The 17,156-nt window shown below is 48.4% G+C and overlaps 1 protein-coding gene across 1 annotated transcript; it reads left to right on the top strand.

The window, feature by feature from the left end:
- The first annotated feature begins 219 nt into the window (after positions 1–219).
- On the top strand, positions 220–1,600 carry LOC307182148 (G/T mismatch-specific thymine DNA glycosylase-like). Its single transcript, XM_079913347.1, is given in 3 exon segments — positions 220–643; positions 647–1,000; positions 1,004–1,600. Coding segments are annotated over 3 exon segments (789 nt in total). The 5' UTR covers positions 220–520; the 3' UTR covers positions 1,316–1,600.
- The last annotated feature ends 15,556 nt before the right edge of the window (positions 1,601–17,156 follow it).

The raw sequence follows: 17,156 nt of genomic DNA, 5'->3' as shown, positions 1-17,156 counted from the left end.
ACCCTACCGCAGTACGTGCGTGGGCCGCGGTACTAGAGAGGCCAGTGGCTCGCTTGCCCGGCAGGAGTACCTGCGCGCGCTATCGGCAGCAGGGAATGGAAGCGGAGGACGCAGGCAGCTATTCCCTCCAGCAAGCGCAAGCTTTTTATACGTTTCCATTCCAACAAAAGATGACTGAAGTTCCTAGTATGGCAGTGATGAATGAACAAGAAATGCCAGCAGAAGTTCCAGCCCCAGCTCCTGCTCAGGAACCCACACAAGAGACTCCAAAAGGAAGGAAAGGAAAACCCAAAACAACAGAACCAAAAACTCCAGTGGAACCCAAAAAACCTGCTGAGGCCAAAAAAATCTGGCAAGTCCACAAAATCAAAAGAAAAGCAAGAAAAAATTACAGACACATTTAAAGTGAAAAGTAGACCAGTTCAATAGTGTTTCAGAAGCTGAACTTTTGACCGAGACTCTACCGGACATTTTGACCTTCAATCTGGACATTGTGATTATTGGCATAAACCCAGGACTAATGGCTGCTTACAAAGGGCATCATTACCCTGGACCTGGAAACCATTTTTGGAAGTGTCTGTTTATGTCAGGGCTGAGTGAGGTCCAACTGAATCACACGGATGATCACACTTTACCAGGGAAATAGGGTATTGGATTTACCAATATGGTGGCAAGGATAACACCAGGCAGCAAGGATCTTTCCGGTAAAGAATTTTGTGAAGGAGGACGTATTCTAGTGCAGAAATTACAGAAATATCAGCCACGAATAGCAGTGTTTAATGGAAACTGTATTTATGAAATTTTTAGTAAGGAAGTTTTTGGAGTAAAAGTTAAGAACTTAGAATTTGGACTTCAACTGCATAAGATCCCAGACACAGAAACTCTCTGCTATGTTATGCCATCATCCAGTGCAAGATGTGCTCAGTTTCCTCGAGCCCAGGACAAAGTTCATTACTACATTAAGCTGAAGGACTTAAGAGATCAGTTGAAAGTCAGTGAGTGAAACACAGACATTCAAGAGGTGCAGTGTACATTTGACCTACGGTTAGCCCAAGAGGATGCAAAGAAGATGGCTGTGAAGGAAGAAAAATATGATCTGGGTTATGAAGCAGCGTGCGGTGGTGCTTATAGTGAAAATCCATGCAGTAGTGAACCTTGCAGCTTCTCTTCAAATGGGCTGACAGCTGACAGTGGAGAATCAACTTTCAGTGACATTCCAGATGGGCAGTGGATGACCCAGTCATTTACAGACAAGATTCCTTCCTTTAATAATCACTGTGCGATGCAAGAACAGGAAGAAGGAAACCATGCTTAAGAATGGTGTTTCTGGGCTTCCCTGGTGGCACCGTGGTTGAGAGTCCGCCTGCCAATGCAGGGGACACGGGTTCGTGCCCCGGTCCGGGAAGATCCCACATGCTGCGGAGCGGCTGGGCCCGTGAGCCATGGCTGCTGAGCCTGCGCGTCCGGAGCCTGTGCTCTGCAGTGGGAGAGGCCACAACAGTGAGAAGCCCGCGTACAGCAAAAAAAAAAAAAAAGAATGGTGTTTCTCAGCCCTGCTTAAATGCTGCAGTTTTAATGCAGTTGTCAAGAAGTGGCCCTCGGTTTTATTCATATTTTCCTCTGGTGATGTAATCATGGTATAGTAGAATCAACTGTACAGACCTAAGCAGTTTGGAAGGAGAAAGTAGAGTTCTTTGTGTATGAGTTTTTATATTGGAATTAATCATCATTCCAGCTATTTATCAACTATCTTTCATTTATGAAGAAATTGATTTTCTTTTGGGAGTCACTTTTAACCTGTAATTTAAAAATGCAAGAGTCTGCATATTTACACTTGATTATTAACTGTGCGTAAACTTAGATGCACCGTTATCCCTTTCATACGTAAGAAGGGCATGCTAATGATAAGATTCCCACTGGTAAAGAGGCAAATGTGCTGATTTTCATCTGTGAGGTTAACCCTCAGTGGAGTCTCATTTGGTAGTTTTTAGTGGTGTTTGATGGGCTTCCTGAGTTGTATTCACACTCAGACCTCCTTGCTTTACCAGTGGTGAGCGTCTGTGAGAGTTGCTTGGTAGTAGAGTTGGAGAGTATGGCCTTGCAGCAGCAAGGCTAACCCAGCCTTACCTTTCAGGGCCATGAGCCCTGGCTTTGGCCCTCTCACCCCCATGTACTGGTCCTCTAGTAGGCAGAAACTATTCTGCTGGGATGGTAAGTTCCAGAGAGTGCAGAAGACCTTTTAAATTTTGCTACTTCATCTGTGTTTTACTTGAGAGACATACATTTGATAGGGAAGGAACTGAATTTCTCAGTATCTATCACCATTCAAATTTTATCCTCCTTGGCTTTAAGCATGTAACATGGAAATGATGAGAAATGAACTTTCAGGTTGACTAACAAGATGCTGGAGATGTTTGATAATCTTGTTTAAACTGGTGCTTTATATACATGAGATGTACTAAAATAAATAATACAGGATTTTTCTTGCTAGGTAAATCGAATAAGCCAGTAATTTTTTTTTTTTTTTTTTTGCGGTACACAGGCCTCTCACCGCTGTGGCCTCTCCCTCCGCAGAGCACAGGCTCCGGACGCGCAGGCTCAGCGGCCATGGCTCACGCGCCCAGCCGCTTCGCGGCATGTGGGATCTTCCCGAACCGGGGCACGAACCCGAGTCCCCTGCATCGGCAGGTGGACTCCCAACCACCGCGCCACCAGGGAAGCCCTAAGCCAGTAATTTTAAAAAACTCTTTCTCTTCATCATTGCTATTTGTTACTGTGGACTAAGTGAACCTTGTGGCCAGGTTACTTTGAAGTAATGTATCTTTGTGATTTTCTAATGCATTTTCCATGGTGCTACAAATAGTCCAGACTACTAGGCCTGGTGGATATCAAAGCTGGGTATTTAGAAATGCCAGTTGCATTTACTTCTGATCACCTCTGAATATTCTGATTTTATACCTACCCAGGGAGCATGCTGTTTCTTGATATGAAAATATTTATGAGGTTTTGGTATTTTTCTAAAAGGTTATATAGCCTGTTTTTTTTGTAATAAGAGATACAAATTATTGTTGTGAATCTTCACATGCTTTTTTAGCTGTAGCTATGATGGATTTAATTTTTCCTTTAGTCTAGGTAAAGCTGTGTAAAAGTCATTCATGTTATTTAAATCACATCCTGTACTGCTGTTTACATGGATGTTTTGTGCAGGTGCTTTGAAGTGCCTTGCATCAGGGATTAGGAACAATTTAATTATTTTTTCATGGGACTATGTAAAGCATGTAACTAGATATTGCTTTGGTTCTTAACGATTATAACCTTACATAGCTTCCTTTTTTTTTTGAGTGGAGAAAATACCCTTTAAATTATGACGGACACTCACTAGAGAATGGGTTTGAAGATTTTTTTCAAGTGTACAGTAATGGTGTTTTTCATTAAATATGACAGATGGATGGTAAATGTTGATATACCCTACACACAACAGTATGAGACTTTTTCATTGAATAATATTTTAGAAGGTTTTAAATTCATTTGAAACTCTGATGGTTTTTACAATAAAAAATATTGAAGATGGAAAAAAAAAAATAAGGTAAGTCACAGGATTTCCCTAGTGGCCTAGTGGTTAGGATTCCAGGCTTTCACTACTGTGGCCCGGGTTCAATCCCTGGTCAGGGAACTGAGATCCCGCAAGCAATGCAACGCGGCCAATAAATAAATAAATAAGGCAAGCCACTTATGGAGAAGTAATATACATGGACCAATAGTTATAGATAAAAATGGATGGATAGACAGAGAGCTCGGAGTCAGACTGCCTGTATATGAACCCCAGGTCCACTACTTCTGACCGCATGACCTTGGGTTCTTCTCAAGGTCTCTTGTACTGTGCCTCAGTTTCCTCATCTATACAATGGATGTATTTAATATTTCCTACCTCGTAGGGTTTTGTTTTTTAATTGGTCACGCCACGCGGCATGTGAGATCCTAGTTTCCCGACCAGAGATCGAACCCGCACCTCTTGCATTGGAAGCGCAGAGTCTTAACCACTGGACTGACAGGGAAGTCCCCCTCATAGGGTTTTTATGAGGACGACATGGGTGAATAGAGAAAAGCACTTACAACTGTGCAGGGTACATAGTGAGCAATTGGTAAGCACTTGTGGGTGTTGCAGTGCATGTCACACTATTCGGTTTTCTTGCCAGTGGTGGGATCTCTGAAAACAGGACTGGACTCCTCATCTCTGTTGATGGGGTTGGGTGGACAGACAGGCCTGCACGGGGCTATCTCAGCAGTCCTGGCTGCTGCTTTCACACTGAAAGTTCCAAGGGGGCACACGTTGGGCAGGACCAGCACATTTCTCCCACCATTGATGGAGGATCTGCTCAGTGTCAGACCCAGAGTCCCAGCCCTTCCCAAAGAGGCTCACAGCTTTGCGGAGAGCAACACACCCATGAAAGGGGTCTGATCTCATGGTTCAGGTCTGGGCCATGTGTCCCACGTGGTCAGCTTCAGAGGATGTCTGCCAGGCCTGAGCTTGTATGAAGGGGCCAAGCCCCTGGAGGAAATGGGCATGCTGACCAGGGAGGGAAAGCTAGAGTCCTCTGCAGCAGCTGACTTAGGGCCATCAAGGAGCAGACGACACAGGGAGCTCGGTCTGCAGTGCCAGAGGCTGGGAACCGTTGGGGTAGATTCCAAAAAAGGTTGATTTCCTCAGAACATAAGGAGGCGTAAGGTGTATGCGTGCACAGTAAGTGTTTGCTGACTGGCAAACTGAGCTGCTCCAGAAATTTTCAAACGTTCCCAGTTATGAACATCTTGATTCCTTATGCGTGGGGAGGGGCCTGGGAATCTGTATACTTGACAAGACCTTAGGTAAGTCTCATGAACAGGTGGTTTCCTCTGCCATCGCATCCTCCAGGCCCGGGAGCTGCAGTGCCCTCGGAGAACGGGGCTGACTGTGACCTCACCTTGCCCAGCACCCTCTGACATCCCATCAAGCCCCTACTCCACTCATACCCAGCCCAGGACAACCTCCCTGGTGGAGCCCAGAGCATATCCGTCCATACTGCAGCAGGAGGCCTCGCAGGCCAGCCTGGGCTGTGGGATAATTTGATATTCAAATCCTGGCAAAGACCTGCTTCAAATTGCTGCAAATTAAGCTGATTTTGTCCCTCCGAATGAGGGATTTGCTCCTGTGGATCAACCCTTCCGAGGACTTGATGAGGTCAGGATTAGAGCCGGAGGGCCGGAGAGAAAAGCCTGAGGTGGGAGGCTGGAGGGCTGCTTCTTGGTGGGAGGGCGAGCCCGGCCTCTGTGTGTCTCTCCCCAGCCCCGGAGTTAGGGAAGTTTCCCAGAGTCTCAGAACTCAGCTCTTCACTGTGATACGGGGTCTCTGGGCCCCTGAGGGGCCAGCCTTGCCGCCCCTGGCCCCATCCTCAGGAGAGCCCAGCCCTGTAAAATTCCCAAAGTGGACCACATCTCATCCTTCCAAGCATCTGAGAGCCAGGGCCCAACTGATCACCCCCATTTCACCGATGAGGAAATAGAGGCTGCAAGAGGTGAGATGAGGCTCTGCTGGCCAAAGACGACCTGGACTCAACCTCTGCCACCAACTTGCTGTGTGACCTTGAGCAAAGGGCCTCTGTGAGTCTCCTCGTAAGGATTACTGACAATGCGTGCACAGCCAGACACGTGGCAAGCACGCCATTAAGCATCGGCCAAGGTTACTACCCACACAGCAAGCACAGGCCAAGGCCCTGAAGCTAGGAAGCGGCAGAACAGGGATTAGGACCCGGCCTCTCTGGCCTGACTGAGTCACCGCCCCCCCCCCTCCACCCGCCTTCTCCTGGAGGTCTGCGCCTGCTGACGGCGCCCCTCCCTGGCAGAACCTCATTTCCATCTGTTTTATCAAGGCCTGTACTGTATATTGCAGCCATTTCAAATTGCACCATTAAAGATTTTATGCTGGAGACGTTAAAATTAAAAAGATCTATGTGCAAAGAGTCACAACGAATTTAATCAACTTGATTTAATAGAAAACAGCAAATGGAATTTATGATGCCTCAAAAGACAAGGGAATTTTTTTTTCAACAAAAAATAATAAAAAGCACTTTCTGGAAAACAGAAAGTGGAGTGGGATGGGGGTGGCTCCCCATCTGAGAGTTTATCAGAACCTAATCCGCGGCCAACAACCCCAGTCGGGGCGGTTTGCCCGCTAATCCCAGCTGCCATTAAAATATTAAAGATAAATCTAATCGTCTCTTTATCCAAAATAAGCGACTTTTGTGGAGGAGAAAACATATAACCCTTTGGGAGGAGAATTAGTCCTAATGCATCAAATGGAATTCGGTCCAGGCTGGGGCGAAATAGGGTTTAGAGTCAAATGAGATGGTAATAGAAATAAAGCCCAGAATAACAAATTAAAAACCCTCATTTACACGAATTAAAAGGGCGCACAAAAGGGCTGGAAGCCCAGGCCTACACTCCTCATCCCCCAGGCCCACTCCCCCCTCCCCTGGTCTCGCCTGCCCAGCTCTTCACCCACTCACAGGCCCCCAGGAGAGGAGCCACTGCCTGACCTCATCCTCTCAACTTGTGTCCCGCAGCTTCCTGCGGACTCCCCAGCTTCCCGCGCCGAGCCCAAGTCCAGGCTGGGTTCCTGAAGGCTGACTGAGCCTTTAGGCATCTTTCCACATCCCTGGGGTGGGCTCTGGGGTCAGACAGAACTGGGCTCCTGTCCCAGGACCGCCCCTCACTATGTGAGGTCTTGGTTTAATTTCTTAAACTCCCCAGGCCCCTGCTAAATTCACGGGAAAATGCGGATAACACTAGTCTCCACCCTTACGCAGCCTCTCTCCACGGCCTTGACCTCATTGCTGCCTGCCGCCCTAGCTCCCCTGGATTCAACAAGATGACATCAGGACAGCCCCAGGCAGCTTGGCCACTAAGGGACCCTGGGGAGGTCAGACCTGTGCCCCTGGAAGGCAGGAGAGCTCAGCAATGGGCCAGCCTGGAAGGCAGGGGGGCAGCCAGCAGCCATTTTAAAGAACTAGGTGGGGTCACCCCTAAATTGTCACTCGAGAGGCCTGAGGCCACTCCAGGTCTTCAGGCTTCTCACTAAGCAGCGCTGTGTCCCCTGAGGTTGCCTCAGGGTTGATCTGTGGCTCCTCCTTCACGGTGGGATTTCGGGGGCTCTGACACATACCTCCCCCAACCCGGGAAACCCTCACCTTCGGGTCCAGGTCTGAATTCCCCACATTAAAATCACACTCTCTGCCTTAATAGCAGGATGCTTAGCAAAGGAGACACACTCAAATAACAAAAAAAGAAAACAGGAAAAAAAGAAAAAAAAAAAAAGGAGACACACTCCCCTCCAGGGGATTCAAGGGCCCCTCCCTGAACCATCACGAAGTTGACGGGTACAGACCGGTATGACAAACCCGCTCCCAAGAGCCTGTCTGGACGGCGGGCAGAAGAGGGGGAGAAGGGGGCTCTCATGCCTGAGGCACCCCGTACACACACACAGGAGGGCAGGAATACACCTCTGACCTCCCCCAACCTTCTTAACAAATCCACTTGAACGGGAAGTTCACGCTGACAGCATTTTATTATGGGATATTAAGTGGAATCGGATTGCGGGGCTAAAGCTTTCCCTGGCTGACTCTCTGTGTTCTGTTGGCCTCCTCCCCTCTGCACCCACCAGAGTCCCTCCTCCCTCTAGGGAGTGCTAGGAGGGGGTCTCTCCTCTTACCTTCTTCAACACCTACCTGACCCCCACCTTTGGACTATGACAAGTGGTAATTCTGGGAAATTGGGCTGGGCTGGAAGACGTCCCTGGCCACTTGGGAGTGGGTGACCTTCTCCCCAGGATGACTGACCGGAAACGTGAGGAGATGCTGGATGGGATGGGGTTTTCCCAGAGAGGCGTCCTAAGCCTGAGGTTTGATGGGCAAGTGTTGAGGGAAGGTGGTCACAGGTGAAGGAGCTGGGGTGGCCCGTTGCTGCAAGCTACCTTAGCACATGGGGAAGGGGCTGGATTCCCAGAATAACACACAGTTCTGGGTTAGCAAATAGCACCATTATACAAGGTTGTTGTAAGGATTAAAAGGAAATGTAACATTTGTGAGTGTCTACCATGTACCAGGCACTGTGGCAAGGGTTTTACATGCATTCTCTCACTTAATCCTCACACCTCCATAATGTGGATTCTTTAATTATCCCCATTTTACAAAACAGGAAACTGAGGCTCCCAGAGGTCGAGTAAATGCCAGGGTCTGATCCCAGCCATCTGACTCCAGAACTGTGCTTTCAGCCACTACACCATAATAGCTCATATCAGGTGCTATGCTAGCCACTTATGATACAATGGTCAAGGTGTGAGCTCTGGCGCCAGACGGCTGGCCAGGTAGTACACGGGCTTGTCCACAATTCTTCCCTCCCTGTCTACCCTTGTCGTGCCTTCCCTGGTGGGAGGAGTTTATTGCCCCACTTCATTGCCTTTGGTCTTTGCTATGTGACTAGCTTCAGCCGATGGGATATGAGCAGGTATGACCCAAGCAGAGGCTTTAAATGGGTTTGTGTGCTTTGGCTGCCTCTGCTAGAAGAGCATGCCTTTGGTAGCCACAGTCCCAGAATGAGAGGTACGAGGCAGACCCAGAAGCAACCCACAGGTCACACCCAAGCCTAGCTGCGCCTGGACCCTGGGACCCAGAGCGAGAGATAAACCGCCTGAGATGTGGACATTGTTGTTACACCTTACTTGTAGAAGCCATGGAGTTGCCCTGCTCAGACACAGTTCAGGAGAGAACTAGATGTTCAGGTGCAAGAGTGCAGTTAGCAGACAGCCTCCAGCTGCAGCCTCTTCCAGATCCACAGCGGTGCTGTTTGATTTTTTCCCAGCTTTACTGAGATATAATTGACAGATAACATTGTGTAAGTTTAAGGTGTATAGCATGTTGATTTGATACATTTATAATCTGCAAAATGATTCCCGCCATAGTATTAGTTATCACCTCCATCCCATCACATAGTTATCATTTCTTTTTTGTGATGAGAATATTTGAGATCTACTCTCTTGGTAACATTCCAGTATATGATCCAGAATTACTCGTTATCATCACTCACCCCAGTGTTTGAGTGACTGGGCGTGGTGAGGGTCCTAGGGCCTGGCCATTTCTGCCCAACCCAAGCCTTCTTTAGCGGGCAGCCTTTGCTCCGGAGCTCCCCATTAGATTGGCTGAGACTTTGTCAGAGCTGCCTTGTGGTTTGAGGCTCTCCCTGTCCCATCCTGCTCCCCCTCCCCTTTACCTTTCACAGGGTTACCCCCACTCCCACCCCCAATAAACCACTTGCCTTCCTAACCCTGTCTCATTATCTGCTTTCTTGAGTACTTGAACTGACACAGCCTTATTGCCACAAAACCTGACTGTGCAATTCACTAGCTGCCTGACTGTAACCGTACGATGACTCAGTTTCCTCATCTGTAAAGAGAAGATAACAGAAACACCCATCTCATAGGTTTTTTGTGGGTATTGAATATGATAATCCATGTACAGTGCTGAGCACTCGATAAACGTTAACTGAGATTGCCAGAGGTAGTTGTAACTCTCAATAAATAAATGCTAGCTACATATGAATGATATAGGATAAAATATCAAGTCAACAGATATAAATCTAGAGCGGATCTTAAAAGACTGAAGTGTGAGAAGGGTGGGCAGATGAGTTGCAATTGTGGACAAGTATAAAGCAGAAAAAAATAACGAAAACTTTCAAGTGAGATGGTCGATATATTCTGAGCCATCATTTGTAACCAGAAAAAAGATTTCCAGACTTCTATATGATCTTTCACCTTCTAAATACTTTCATGCTTATTTTCCTCCAAGAAGGCCAGGAATGGCATCACCATCTCCATTTTACGGGTAAAGGGACTGAGGCACAGAGAGGCTAAAAGACTCACCCCACAGCACACAAGTAAGTGTTAGAGGCAGAAGTGAAACCATGTTTGTAGCTCTCCGTGCGCAGAGAATATCGGGCATCATGGAAAAGCACCAAAACAAAAAACTTAGGGGCTTCCCTGCAGCAAAGTCAAGTTGGTGCTACCTAGACCACTACAAAAGCTATTCTAGGGGACACTGGAGAAGTTCTCTAGATAGCACAGAAGAGAAGAGAATCAAGTGAGCATCCAAGTTTGTGAGGTTGGAGAGGAGAGACAGATCCAAGAGGGATTTCTAGCTGTCAGGACTTGGGGATAAGCCAGATCTCTGCTGTGATGGCAAGTCCTTCAATTTTCTCCCAGGTCAAAACATTTGATTTCAAATCCTTCTCCAAGGTATCAGTGAAGTGTCACTTATGGCCTCTAGTAACAGAGACCGGACACCAGTCGTTTAGACACTGGTGGGGGAAAAAAAAAAAGGAAATTTCTTTCTCTCTGTATAAAAAAAGCTCTTTGGGGGCAGTCCAGGGCTGATATGGTGGCTCCTGGGTCTTCAGGCACCCAGACTCCTAATCTTCACTTCACTTTCCTAATGTTGACTTCCATCCTCAAGGTCACCTCATAGCCCAAAACAACTGCTGAAGCACTAGCCATCATGTCTGTGTTCCAGACAGGAAGCTGGAAGAAAGGCAGAAAGAGCAAAAAGGGTGTGTGCTAAATGTCTTAAGATTTCTGCTCATATTTCATTGGTTACAACTTTATCAAATGGACACTTTTAGTTGAAAAGGAGGCTGGGAAATGTAATCTTTTATCTATGGACATCACCACTCTGAATAAAATTAGAGTTCTGATACTAAGGCAGAGGAGAGAACAGAAATTGGGTAGGCAACCACCAGTCTCAGCATGCCCATAAACATAGATTTTATTAAGACATCTCTCTCCAAAGCCCTTCTCTTTATTACCCCGTATTATTCATAGCTCAATGGCCCAAATTAGATTTTTAAGGGAAATTAAGGTTCCCAGGTTAAATTGTGTTGGGGAGTAGTGTTAGGTACTATACCCACAACTTTAAAAATTTGGTTTCAGGGTTATGAACAACTCTGTCTAACTTGACCCAAAAAGGAATTTACTAGAACAATACTGAGTAACTCAAAGATTCTCCAGGAGGTTGGGAAACTAGAATCAATGCCCAAAAGCTTGTCACAGTACTGGTCTGGTGAAGAAGCCACTGCCGTTACTGTCCCCTTTACTGGATCCTAAGTGCTGGATCTCCCACTGCTGCCACCACTAACCCTGAGCAAGGAATTCTGCTGCTAATCTGTCACTCTGCAAGTTGGGCTTTGCTGCAACCACACTGCTACCAGAGGAGGTTCTCCCAACAACTTCTGCTTCTTTGTGTCCTTGGCTCCCCATTCAAAGTCCAGGGTGGTTGCTTCTGATTGGTGGAGCCCAGGTCACATGCCATGTTCTAGCTGCAAGAGAAGCTGGGAAAGCAAGTGTCTGGCATTTCCAGTTTTGTTGCAGCATTGGGGCTCGGTCTTCCAAAGAGTCTTGGAACTCATAAGTTGGGAAATTCTCAACCTGATTCTCAAATAGGAATCAGGTTCAGATGATGGACAGCCCACAGAATAATAAATGACTATCACAGGACTTTGTAGATGTTCTTTCACGTAAACCGCACAACAACTCATTTTATGCATGATAAAACTGAAGCTCAGAGAAGTGAAGTAACTTGCCTAAGGTCATGCAACTAGTAAGGACAGAGCTGCCTGCCCCAGAGGGCCAATAAGTAAGGAATCAGGAAATCTGTGGGATCAGACCCTGATGGTGCTTCTTTCCTTCCCCGACTGGATGCAGCATTGCCATGGCTCCCTTGTGCCCACCTGCCTCCTGGGTCTCTGGTAAAGCCACCCTCTAGGACATAGGCCCATCGCCTCCTTTCAGTGATCCTCCTCCAGGCCCCCCGGCTTTCTTGCCATTTACAGTAGCTTAATATTAATGGCTTCTGCAGGCAGCTCTACTGACCACCAGGACCTGCCTGGATCTGAGCCTCCCCCCTGATTCTGAGAAATAGATGGAGGCCGAACTTCTGAGCACAGGGAGATGCCCTTGAGCCAGATCAGGATCCCATGGGAAAAGCTCTGGGCCTGATGAGAGGGCTGCTGGGACTCTAAGGATAACATAGAAGCAGCCATCAGAGAGACTTCTGGGCTCCAAGATCTCTGAGCTTTAAAAATTTACTCTGCCTTAGGGATAGCGCTAGCTGCTTTCAATTTTTTTTTTTTTTTTTTGCCGTACGCGGGCCTCTCACCATTGTGGCTCCTCCCGTCGCGGAGCACAGGCTCCGGACACGCAGGCCCAGCGGCCATGGCTCATGGGCCCAGCCGCTCTGCGGCATGTGGGATCCTCCCAGACCGGGGCACGAACCTGTGTCCCCCGCATCGGCAGGCGGACTCCCAACCACTGCGCCACCAGGGAAGCCCTGCTTTCAATTTTTTTTTTTTTTTTTTTTGGAGTAATCCCCAGTCCATCCTCTTCTCTCCCTCCCCACTGCCACCTTCAACTCCTAAATCAACCAATGCTGCCTCTGGCCTGGATCACACAGTCCACCTCCCTCTTTGTTTCACAACCGCCGGCAGCTTCCCTTCACCCTGGGGATAACATCCAGTGTCCCACGAGGCCCTGCAGGCTTGGACCCCTGAAGACTGGGCTCCCCTTAAAAGCATGCCTGACCATCAGCTCTACCCTCTAGCCTCCCTTAACTTCTCGCTGTTCTTCAGAAGTGCCTAGCTGGTCCTTCTCCAGAACATGGACACCTGCTGTCTCCCCAACCCTGACACCTGCCCCAGCCCCCCACGTGGCTGGCCTCTCACCACTCAGGTCTCTGCCCAAATGTTGACTACCCAGAAACCCCTTCCTGTCCTGCATCTAAAAGAGGACCCTCCTGCTGTCAGTCTAAAACCCCTCACTCTGCTGTGATTTTCCTTAGCACTTTGGATTCTTAAATTATCCTGTTTGTTTACTTACTTGCCTCTTTGTTAACTGTCTCTCAAACTAGAATCTAAATTCCATGAAAGCAGGAGGCTTTGCTTTCTTTTACCCCACAGTATTCCCATTAAGAGTATCTGGCATACAGTAGGTGCTCAGTAAATACTTGCTGAAGGTTCTTGACTAAATTATCTTGCAACATTCCTGTGGGACAAAACAAAACAAACATCCTCTCAGGGCATCAGGGATGTGGTCCCTGTGTCACTGGCTCTGGATTCAAAGTGCAGGGTGGCTGCTTCTGATTGGTGGAGCCCAGGTCACATGACCATGTTCTAGCTGCAAGGAAGGCTGGGAAAGCACGTGTCTGGCCTCTCCAGTTTCATTGCAGAATTGGGGCTCTGAGACCCATCACTTGAGACTGCAGGGAGACTGGACACAGCCCAGAGGCATGCAGCAAGCTGGTAGTGGAGCAAGTCCTCTAAGCCTTGCTGTTCTCCATGGTTCCACACTGCCCATAGGTGAACACTGGGGAAGAGACAAGGGCGATACATGTGGGATGTTTTTCTTTTCCCTTGAGTGGCTAAGGAATGGTTCCTGCTGAGGGAGGGAGGAGACAGGGAGTTGTGGGCCCCTGAAACCTGGTGGGTGGCGTTCTGCTGGGATACGAGCCTGAGCTGCAGGTGGCACCTGGAACACCTACCTGGTGAAAAGGTTTACAAGACTGGCTTGAAGGTGGTGCCAAGAGTCTATTCCTTCCTTCCCACTCCCTGGGCCCCTCCAAGAAAAGTCCAAAGGGTATAGATTTTTCCTTGGAGAACTAGGAGAAGGAAACCAGCCCAGATGTTTGAGGGAAGGTGTTCTTCGTAGACTGAGGTTCTGGGGATTCACCAGCCTTGACCTCAGTAGCCCTTCTCGACCCTTTCTGGTGTCCCTTCCTTTTCTCTCTGCCATTCTCGGCAGGGCAGGATGGTAGCTCGAGCATTGCTGGGGCATCGCTTGCCTGCCTGTACCCAAGCTCCCTTCCTCTGTTTGAGGCTCTGGTTCCATCTTCAAGGAAACAAGAACACGGTGGATTTGGACTCTGGTTGGCTCTTAGCAGCTGCATGTTCCTGGGGAGGTCACCTAGCCTCTCTGAGGTTGCTTCTTTTTTTTTTTTTTTTTTTTTTTGCGGTACCCGAGCCTCTCACTGTTGTGGCCTCTCCCATTGCGGAGCACAGGCTCTGGACGCGCAGGCTCAGCGGCCATGGCTCACGGGTCCAGCCTCTCTGCGGCATGTGGGATCTTCCCGGACCGGGGCACGAACCCGTGTCCCCTGCATCGGCAGGCAGACTCTCAACCACTGCGCCACAAGGGAAGCCCTGAGGTTGCTTCTTCATTTGAAAAATGATATACATCTTTCAGGATAGTTGGGAGGATTTGTTGAGACAGTGTGAAAAAGTTCAGAACTTAATAAATGTTCATTGTGTATAACTTAAATGTGAATCAAAATCACTCCTGTTTTTCTCGTAGCATCAGCTACTTACTGAACAGGGGAGATGGGCTATCTGGCCCAGTGTCTGATGAGAGGAGGATGAGAGAGCTGGAGCTCAGGGACTCTGCCAGGACAACTGTCCAGCACAACAAGACAAAGTGTACTCTCAAGGGGTAAGCCCAAAATACACAAGAGCATTAAAAAAGTGAAACACATTCGTGGGTGACAGATTCATAATGGGATTATTGATTCAAACACAGATCCTTTCTCTTCCTTGCATTTTCCACCCTCCTCCCTCCAAAAATTGTTGCTGACGGCTGGGAGGCGACTCAGGGAAGAAGCTAGCAAGAGACAATGACTTGGCTGCAACTGGTGCTAAAAATGACCAGCATCACAGCAAAGGAAGGAGATGGCATCGTCCCTCATCCCTAATCTCCCTCCCTGAGCCTTAGTATCTTAGCTGTAACAAGGGGGAAAGAACTTGAGAAGTTGAGTGGATTCAATGCCATAAGGGGTCTGACACCCATTAATAATAGTAGTAAGAATCGTGATGTCTGGAGTCCCCAGGGCCAGACACCATGTTAAATGCTTTAAAAACAGCAGCTCCTTCAATCGCTGGCCCAAACTCCATGAAGGCCGGGACTAGGTCTGTCTTGCTCCCTGGCATATTGTCAGTCCCAAGTATAGTATCCTCCTGCATGATGATGATAATAACCAACTCTCCCAGGAACCTTATTTTGTAAACTCACAGTATAGCCTTATTCACCATTTTCAGCACTGCACATTTCTAATCTTCATGACAGTTCTAAGTTCTACCATTATCCCCATTTTATGGATGAGGAAACTGAGGCACAGAAGGAAAAGAGAAGCCGGGTAACTTTCCCAAGGTCACCAAGCAAGTGATAGAGCTGGAGTCTGAACCTAGAAAATCTGTCTCTAGAGACCATGCCCTTGCCCCCCTGTGCTAACTCAGGGGGTCAGGGAATGCTCACAAGTCCAGTGTCAGGCTGTTTTATAGATAAAGCAATAGAAGCTAAGAGGGAAGTTAAATGATTGGCTCTAAGCCACAGAGCCATTAGGCGACAGACCCAGGATGTGGGTCCAAGGTGACCAAGCTAAATGCCTCTGAAAGGGTACAATTTACTCCCCCAGGCCAATCCCTGGGGGCCAGCCTTTCCCTGTAGCCCCAGCCCTGCCCCCTGCGACCCCAAGTCCACAAATGTCCTCAGTTTTGGTCTGACCTCAGCTAGGCAGCTCAGAGACAGCCCTCCAACCAGGAGTCCTTCAGGAGTCCAATTCCAAGGCTGGGACTGGCTGCAGGCTGACGCTGGGCCCTCCCTTCATCTGTAGCCTCTGGCGAATGTGCCTCTCAGAGGGCCTGGGGCTGTCCCCATTCCCAGCCTCCTAGGGCAGGGTGGAGACTGTCTCGCTGGGAGTGGGAACTGGCAGCTTCACATACAGTGTTTGGTCAAGAGATTTTTCATCCTCCTCTCCTGGCAAGGCAAGAGCTGGGTTTCCATCACTCACATGCTTGCTTTCCATCACTCACTTCCTTGCCCCTAGGCTGGCGTCTGGCTCATGGTGGATGTCCCATGATAAGTCAGGGATATGATAGCTGCCGTTAACAAAACTTCCCCATTCAACTTCCCAGGGTAGGCTGGCATGTAGAGGAGTCCGAGAGAGGGATGGAAACAAAAGAAAACAGCTTTTGACACCAGACTCATTTGAGGTTGAGTCTGGCCTCTCTCTGCTGCTTACAAGCTAGGTAGCTTGGGACAAGTCACCTAACCTCCCTAGGAACTTAAGTTTCCATATTCATAAAATGGTGATAGAAATTCTCATCTGGAAGGCAAAGCCACTGCTCTGCACAGCTCTAGGGGGCATCATTCACACGGTTGTCTGTGTGAGTGGTGACACACGGAACCCAACTCCATAGAATAAAGGCGAAAGATGCCCCGAGACTGCAGATCCCTGAGTCTGTACCTTGCAAGTAAGAATAGGTATGTGAACTTTCGAATGTGGAACCAAGATACTAACAGGGCCCTTGTGAAGACCTGATATTATGCTATGGAAAGGGGCTGGGGAGCGTGGGTGTACAGTAGGCATGGCATTATTGTGGGATAAGGAGGCGGCCCTTGGAGTGAACAGTGCCCCGCTCCCAGACACCTGCCGCACTGAGGGATGTACCTGCCTAGTTCTGGATCTTGTGTGGACCAGCCCAGAGCAGATGAAGACCCACCTCACAACAGCCCTTGAGGCAAGGCCTCAGCTTCCATGTCCTATAGGGTTTCTTCTTACTTCTCAGTTTGGCCTCACGGCAACCACAGAGGGCACTAGATATCCTGGCAGTGGGCTGGGAGAGTTAGGGGGTTTCAATCTATTTGGGGGGTTGCAGTTGACTAGCCCAGAAATTCTGAATGGAATTTCTCCCCAGCCTTGCTTTCCAGTCTCTGCCTAAAACAACTCACCCTGTCTTTATTCCCCTCAGAGGGTGCCTTCAAGTCAAGACAGCTTTATTAGAAACCTACCACTGTATGCTATGCTAGGCACAGTGGAGAGGAAGGTGCCAAGGTAGATAGACAGTCCTTAGTCCCACAAAGCTCACAGAAGAATTAGCTGAGGAGGTGGAGTGCAGGGACTCCGGGGTCCATGGTGCACGTACGTGTGTGTGTGTGTGTGTGTGTGTGTGTGTGTGTGTGTGTGTGTATGTATAGAATCACCTTCACTTAACACTTGGACCCAAGGGAGCCATCCTCCCTGAAAGCAAGGAAC

Source organism: Stenella coeruleoalba, assembly GCF_951394435.1.
Source record: "Stenella coeruleoalba genome assembly, chromosome: 2".
Classification (NCBI taxonomy): Eukaryota; Metazoa; Chordata; class Mammalia; order Artiodactyla; family Delphinidae; genus Stenella; species Stenella coeruleoalba.
This window is presented reverse-complemented; position numbering and strand designations above follow the sequence as displayed.